The sequence below is a fragment of the Lytechinus variegatus genome, chromosome 4 (assembly GCF_018143015.1).
Source record: "Lytechinus variegatus isolate NC3 chromosome 4, Lvar_3.0, whole genome shotgun sequence".
Classification (NCBI taxonomy): Eukaryota; Metazoa; Echinodermata; class Echinoidea; order Temnopleuroida; family Toxopneustidae; genus Lytechinus; species Lytechinus variegatus.
In genome coordinates, this window is record NC_054743.1 from 32,704,054 (window position 1) to 32,712,863 (window position 8,810).

The 8,810-nt window shown below is 35.4% G+C and overlaps 1 protein-coding gene across 1 annotated transcript in view; it reads right to left on the reverse strand.

Annotated features, from left to right (window-relative positions):
• LOC121413870 (runt-related transcription factor 1-like) overlaps positions 1-7,765 on the reverse strand; it is a 54,924-nt gene extending 47,159 nt beyond the window's left edge. Inside the window, exon 1 of the mRNA XM_041606847.1 lies at positions 6,746-7,765. Coding sequence (XP_041462781.1) covers positions 6,746-7,187 — 442 coding nt within the window. The 5' untranslated portion in view covers positions 7,188-7,765. The remainder of the gene's footprint in view (positions 1-6,745) is intronic.
• Between the last annotated feature and the right edge of the window lie 1,045 nt (positions 7,766-8,810).

Consider the following 8,810-nt stretch of genomic DNA (forward strand, 5'->3'; position numbering starts at 1 on the left):
GTTCAGGGAGGAATGAAACTTCATTTCACATGACAATGACGAGAAATAAAAATATTTCATATTTCATATAATAAAATACAAAAGAAATAGTGAGTGATGTCATCAACTCTCTCATTTGGATGTAACTGGCTCGTTCATATAACTATTTTGTTGAAAATAAGCGAAACCTTAAAATGCCATAACTTTCTTATTTTACATCCGATTTTGATGAAATTTTCAGTGTTATGCTTGTTGAATTTTTCTCTTTTTATTCAAATCAAGTTTTTGTTGGGGTAGACTTGTCCTTTAATGCAAACCACCCATATGTATATAGCTGGTACAAAAAAATAAACTCGGCTGTTTTCGACTCACCGTTCAGCGACCGTAGGGGGGGAAGCGACTGCAGCATTTACTAGCAATGATTTTGTCTGGCTTTCATGTTTTTCTTTCAACCGTTAACAGTTACATTGCGTCACCTGCTTTGGACATGTCAATTCCTTAAATGAGCTCATTCATTTGACACCCATCAGGATGTAGCCCATTAGCATGTATGTGAATGTCAGCCACAGTAGCGCCCAAGTCTTTCCATGTACCACATATAGTTCAATAGTGCACATACCAATATACTACACATACATCGATCCAAGGATGGAAGAATCAAAGAGTGCAATGGCAGGCAATGAAGATTTGATCAAAAGACATTTCAATATTATTATCAGGATACAATAAAATTTATCCGCAAGTATAACCGATGGCAATTTCTTGATAAGATTAGAAGTCCATGAAATCAACTTGTGAAATACAAGAATTGTATATAGTCAAGGTGTACATGTATCTACAATATAAGACTATATGTGGAAAGAGGGGAAGGTTGAATGATATATATATACTTATTGAAATGAGCGCTCATAAACAATGACACACACTAACCTTGCCAGGTCCTTGGCTCCTGCACAAACGGATAAATTTCATTTATTGAATACGTCAAAGATCAAAGAAAAATTCTGCGTCATTTCTACACTGAACCCATGTCATTGACCCCCCCTCAATGAAACACCCACCGGTATCACTGCTCTCTGTGACCCAATAAATCGTCCTATTCATCCATATTTTCCTCTTAACAAAGGACTTTGTTCATTCTCCCAAGTTATTGAATACGCAACATATCTCTTCCAGAAATTTCATTAGAAAGCGAAGGCAGTGCCTAACGGTGCACTGCACTCTACAAGCATTTCAAAGTCTTTTGTGCACGCCGGATGAGCCCTTTGAATATCGTGTCCGGTTAACTAATTCAACAATCTTTTGATGAAGCTTATTCAAACATCTTGCTTTATATCACAGGCTCCGATGTCCTACAGTGTTACTGTGTCTCCATGGATCACATGGGTTGCTTTATAAATACATGAAGAGGAGTGGGAACAAAGACAAACGCTGAATAATGACAAATTCTGATTCAAAGTTTGCGCAATAAATGAAGGATGCAGGGTGTAGTAAAGCACATGTAGGATACTGTCACTACAGAGCATGAATGGTTGTGATCAAAAGCCTCAAAAGTTAGTGAACTCCGCCACAAAATGCACTCCTTCATGCTAAATGCTGAAAACAATATTGCAATGTTGGGCAAGCCCAGAGACACAAACTTTATTGAATGTAATATTTTATCACCTAACCTCAAACTTAAATATATCTAATACATGGTAGAAGCTACCATAGAACATTATGTTCATTATCAAGTGGGTATCACCCTGGTCCAGTATCACCATGGACCTACTAGCAAAGGTCCATGGTAACACTAACTTTTGAGCATCACAATAGGCCTATAATATACATGTAGGCCTACAAACTTATACAGCAGTTAACTTGATGTCTTATGGAATGGAGTGATCCTGTCACAGAGCTGAAGAGAACGACAGATTTCAATAGTCAACGGATAAAAGAGATCCGTAATGAAGATGGGAAATATTTCCAACATTCATGTACATGTTATTAAAAACTTGTGATACTTCTTTAAGAAATAAACAGGACATGCAAAAAGTGAAGAACATTAAATAGGATACAGAACAAGAACGTGATAACAAAAAAAGCCCCTTTCACTCACATCACTTATCCTTCAAGATCATAAACGTTTCCTACCTTTTTTTTTCGTACTGAGTTGGGGCTCGGTGCTCCCGACTCCCAAGTATGATTTAACAATATTCAACCAAAAAAATTAAGGTGTTGGACTTGTTTTGTACCTTTAATAAGTCGGCCTACTGATTCCGGCAATACTGGTGGTACACTACATGTAATTGATCAAATGAACAATTTGCCTACCAAATTTTAATGTTAAGACTACTCTGCATTAAAAAATTTCCACTTTTCAGGTTTTAAAGAATTCTTTTTAAAATATTCATTTCATCAAATCTTATTGTGAAATTATTATCAAAGAGACCCCACCCCTAAACCTAATCTCTCTCTCTTTCACGTGAAATACATTCCACGACATTAAGTGTTTCCATCCATATACTGACATGCTGTATATCACTTTCACAAATTGTCAGTCCCTTTACCAGTCCCACAGTATAATGTGCTCATCCTTCATAAGATAGCAAACCTGTCATCCTCAATATATGCAGGCAATGAATAGCACAGTCGTCAGCCAAAAGTGAAATTGTCAGGATTTAAAACCCCCCTTTGCAAGTTGCAACTGCCTGAATTCTGTCTGAAGTTTGGCATTGTGAAGTAAGTCGTAAGCTGTATGACAAAAAAATTGTCTGGTCTACTTAATTAATGTACAAAAATTGATGCTTGTTTGGAATTTCTTTAAAATAGGAATGATTAGATAATTCGATTAATTACCATGTTTATTTAAGAACAATTGGTATATAAATACAAAGTGTATTCATTCAAACATTGACAAATATTACAGCACTGGAAATTATTTGTAAGGAAGTGGCTATTGGCAAAACTATGATGATGATGATGATATGTGGTATAATTCTTCAGCAAACCAACAATTATAATAAACTGCATATATTATTCACAATAATCAAATACATCACAGTATGATAATTTGCTACACTTTTCTGTCTAAAAGGATTTGGGAAATTAACGAATATATTTGTCCCTTCAATCTCTGCTTTATATAGAATACTATTGAGGGTTGGAATTACCCGATATTATTTAGTAATATAATACAGAATACAGTGCTACATGCAAGTTTTGTTTTAGTTTCTGTTAAACAATAATAATGGAAAACTTAGTTTCACCACTTGTAGCTGATGTTTCTTGAACACCATGAATATTTCATATTAAAGAAGAAAGAAAATCATGACATTCCTTCACATCATATCAAGAATTTGAAGTGATTTGAATTTACTCAAGGAGATAACACTTAAAATAATGTACACTTTCATAATTTTCTTTTTAATTTCAAATTCCTTGAAAAATATGCAAAATTCTCCAACAGATACAAAAGCCTATTTTGTATGTTTCTTTCACATTATCACATTACATATTTCGGTTTTATACATTGATTGGTCTAGAAATAATTTCTAACAATTTATAATTCTGTATAATTCTGTAACATTGAATAGTTGTTTTTACTTACTTATTTTTCAGTGCAAATTCATGCAAAATGTTAAAATAACATATTTCATATGTTTCCTTGACACAGTTTGGTTTTAATGTACAACATTTAGACTACATGTAGACTCTGCAATAAATTATATCAAACCAAAATAAAATGTATTTTACATGTTTCTGTAGCATTAAATTTTTTTTTGTGTGTTTCTTGGTGGAGTGTGAACATACCCAATGAAGATAAAAAGCTCAGGTATAGAGAGAGAGAGAGAGAGTTCACATGGGGGTTAATTAGTGCCAACAGAGATGCAAGGATGAAATGTGAAACATGTTGCTGATGAATAATGCAGTCTGAGCGTTGTTTGTGTCAATGGTATGCACATTCATTGTAGTGTACAAATTCTCAAAGTATTTTGATTTTTAACATGAGCAAGTAACAAAATTTTCAGAGGGGTTGATACGACAATTAATATCAACATCATTAATTCTTTCAGTTTTCACTCCCAAATGAAATATTCACTAAATATGGGCCATGGAGTCATTAAACTATCTATTTCAAACTAAATTTTAATATATTTCAAGAGGATATTTATCTATCAAACCATTGTTATTATTAATCAATCACCTTCTATGCAGATATTCTTAGCTGATCCTAAAAGTGAAGCATGTTTATAACACATCACTTTTCTTTTCTATTTTTTCATTGATCAATGTAACGACAGACTGTAGTTATCTAGGAGGGTTAATTGTATTTGCTGCACATTTCCATTTAAGCCTTGATAACTAAATAAGGAGGTGAATGGGCATACGCTGTGTTTTTTTTATAAGAAAAAAAATCCATAGAACTTCCTTTTGTCACAAATCTTTTGAAATTTTGCGATAAAAAACCCTCTCCATTTCCTTGAAAACTTAATTATCCAAAAAAAGTGGAATTTCTCACTTCTATCCTTCCTACTTAATACAAAATCTTTATTTCATTTCTGAAAATTCAACCTTAATTTTTCATTCCAAGAATTTGGTTTCTCTTCCTATTCCACTTACATGGAATGGATCATTCATTTGTCCACTATTATTCGATCTCTACATTCAATAATGTATTCAGTTGGTTCATGTTCTGAATGTCCTTCCTCCATATAGCATAGCCTTTATGGGCAATGAGAAGGTGAGAGCTATTCAATGGCATTAACATTGGACAATTAGTCCCTGGAGCTTTTAAAAGGGGGGTTATCCCTTGTATGAATTCAATGGAAATCGAAAATTAAAAAAACAAACAAAAAGAGGAACTATTGACTTTCCTAATAACTTTCACTCTGCTCATAAGCACTCTTAAAAAATGGTAAAAATATGCACGCTGTTGGTGGAAAAGTGTCTAACCAATAACGCCGGTCAGAATTAACAAACATTTGTGTAGATTCTATTCTAGTTAATGATTTGGATTTAACTTTGACCATGGGGGGGGGGGCAGAGTCATATTCAGCACCACAATGGTTATTTTGACTAATCCATTTACAAAGTAAAAATGTATGTGTCGGAGTATATCTCCTTATAAGCCTATGCAGATTACTCAAACACATTTTTATAATTCAGTACAATGTCACTCAATATGCATTTTTCATTCCTCATATTGGTATGTTTTTTAAAAATCACTTAGTTTACAATAAAGGGAATATTTGTTATCTATATAAGAACGCTGTATAACAAATAAATGAATGAATAGCCTATTGTAAACATTCATAAGCTTGTTTAAATCTTTTAACTACTTATTTCTTCCATTTATTCCTAACAAGCACTGATCATGAAATTAGTGAGAAAATATATGAGCCTGCAATATCTTGTTAAACATTTCAAAATATAACAAAGTGTTTACACAATTTATTTTAACAAATAATTATCTTTAATATTTTTCAAATGATGCATCTAATAGTCAAAATAGAATATACAAAGAGTGAATGAGTTGTACTTTCATAATACTAATTTCAAAATTCACATTCTTTGAAAAAATATCGATATTTTAAACAGTTAAAATATAAAGGGCTTTCCTTTTCATTATTTTCTTACTTTACATAGATAAACCTTGAATTCCTGGATTATTGAAACTAACATTCTTGGGCGTAATTACACTACAAAATATATTTTGACAAATATTATCATAAAATACAAACATTAAAATACCTTAGTTTAACTATTACAACATAAATTATAATCCACAAAATATATAGCTGAATGTAGAAGTTGGCAACATTGAATATATGACCATGATACTGTAAGACACCAAAAAGTTTTTATTAAAATGAGGCCAAAGGCAAAGTCTGAAATTTAAATAGAGATCAAAACTGATATCAGTCAGCTATCTAGAAGAAAAGGGTGAGTATTGATTTCCAATTTACTCCTTATCCATTTTACTACCAAAATACTTCATGCTTTTCCGAAAGTTTGACTTATATTTATAAGAGAATAAATCATATAGACCGGCGGTGGAAGCGGATCGCCCACAGTCTGCAACCCCGGAACTCCGGGCGGTCTCATTGATACAGATCACGAAGAGACGGGTATTATTAACCAGATCAAATCTCATTCCGTTTCTTGACAGTTCGCAAGATTTCTCGAAATATAAGTCACTTTAATCACTTCCGAAGGTGTTATCAACTCAAAGCACAGATTTTCATGGATCTTTCATTATGTCATTGGGTGGAAAGTAAGGATTTTCAAAGAAGTTATGACGCGTGGGCGAAAATTCGAAGTAGGCCCCAGTTGTATACAATTCGCACAGGGGATATATCGCGGAGCGGTGTACATACAAAAGCTGCATCGCATTGCTCACCAATCTACCCACGCTTTAGTCAAAGTAAAAACTCAGTCAATGAATTTACTTTGTTGATCAAATAGTTACGCATACACGCGTAATTATTTCCGGTGATGTTAAACAATAACTTGACAATATCATGAAAATGACTAAAAGGAATTTCAAGGTTATATTCTCTTATTGCTACCGAAAATTCACGATGAAAGAATTTTCGACAAGTGCATGATTCATGCATTGGTATGATGAAGCCATATCAAGCAAACAATTGCGCTCGCAAAGATTCGGGGGGACACCAAGCGAAAAAGCTCGCCTCAGATTTTCAGCGCTCCTCGTCATCAAGCTACACAACGGTGTACATATGGTCCGAATAATATTAATATCAAATTAATTTTCCCAACTTACCACGGCCAGATCGTCCAACGAAACGCAGGTCATTAAAACGAGCCACTTGGTTCTTCATCACTGCTGTGTTGTTTTTCAATTCGGCGCAGTAGTTTTCATCATTTCCCGCTGCGATCGTCACCATCGTTCCATCCTTGGTTTCCCCCAACGAAACAACTTTGAAAGCCACGGGCAAACTCTTATTGCACCTCCAGTGAGATGGAAGCACGGAGCAGGCAAAGTTAGGGCTCTCCGTCTTCACCAACTCCCCAGGATACTCCGATAAAGCGTCCACAAGAGACCGTTCCCCTCCTTTGAAGACGGATGAGGCCTTATTCCTCTGGCCCCCTTCGGCCATCTTATAATTGTTATGAATGTTGTTCCTCCGTACCGGGTCTTTGCTGGGCTGGTTAGCCAAAGGAGCTGTGGATGACAGGAGATGTTCAACGTCAGTAATATGCATTGATGCGGAGTGGGGTTTTCTACCACGCGAGTGGTTTTGTCGAGATGAAAGGGCGGGAAAAAAATGATTTCAGATTTCTTGTCGGAAACCCTGACTGGGCCAGGCGATGTTGAATAGATACTCAAACCACACCTCTAACCACAAAGCGTTCGTAAATGTTCCACACAAGTTCTGGTAAAAACACCGAGAGATAAAAAAAAAGTTGATCAGGGCCAGCAAGACCTGATCTGGGCGAGTATATTATCAGAACGAAAATATAATATTTGGAACCGAATCGCTCAGTGACATTACAGGCAAATGAAACGTCGATTGTGGTTAAGACTTCATAAGCGTTTAGAAATTAAAGTCAAATGTACGCGAGAAAAAAAGTGTAGGGGGTTTATAAACGTCCCCGAACAGTAAATTTGCGTATCAGTAGCAAGTAGCTCGAGTGTCGAAATTGTGATAGTAAATCGAAGTGCGAGTATCCACGTACGTGCATGTGGATATGTGCAAGATCCTTGTTATCAATAAATGACTCACATCAGAGCGAGCGATCCTGATGTGAACGAACTCTGTATCATCGCAGCGGTGAGTTCACTCGGCTCGTTGCATGCATGCGATATGAAATACAACGTGCACGGAACGCACGCTCTATAGTGGGCGGGGTTGTCGCAAGCTCCGCCTCTTCTAGTTCCACGAACCCATGACGTCACACTACAATACCAAGCAGACAAATTTATGAATGACTGTTGTGTGAGAATCAACAACAGAAAGTATATACTCGTAGTAGTATACAGCGACAAAGGCCAAGTAGCACATGGCTCTGCGGTTCTATATCTACGTTATCGAATCAATCTGAATTTGCGTGTCATGTATAGTACGACACGACGAATAGAAAATAAATGAAGTAGCATGTTGCCCGATCAAGAATATACATTTTCCTAATTTCGTGAAAGGTGGACCAACGTCAGTGTGAATTATGCAAAGTTGTGACGTGACTTTTCATAAATCGAGGAGACCTTCTTCTCAAAATGAGATGAATGATACATATTACTCATCGAAATGATGAAATCAGAAATTAATTTTCACAACCCAAAAAATACACTATATAAATGAGAAAAAAAATAAGTTTGCATTTATACAGTGCATTTATGAATTAACATTCAATGCGATTTGCATTACATCACTTGGATAATATCAGTTTATTCAATCACAATTTTCTGACTTTGTACTACAGCCGAGAAGTGACGAATATTGGTGGTGGCATGGCATGTGTTCTCTGTCAAATTTTCTGAATCCCGAGTAAGCGAAGCGAGCGAACAATAATTTTGACCGTTTCAAATTAAAAATGCAATTTTATGATTTTGCATTTCACCCTTTTCCTTTCATTATATTTCTTTTTCTTCTTCTTTTACTGTATGCTCTTCATGAAACTTTGGAATGCCCCAAGCCCCCCCCCCCCTCCCTCCCATAATGTATAATGTACGCTCGTGAAGTATGTGTTACCATACACCCAATTAAGACACCCATGATAGGGCCAATATTGTTCAGAAGTTATTATATTGTTTGCTTTTTACACGACCACAGAGATGTGATGGTGAAACAGAGCCCCAAACAGTTATACTTCAATAATTGAATGCA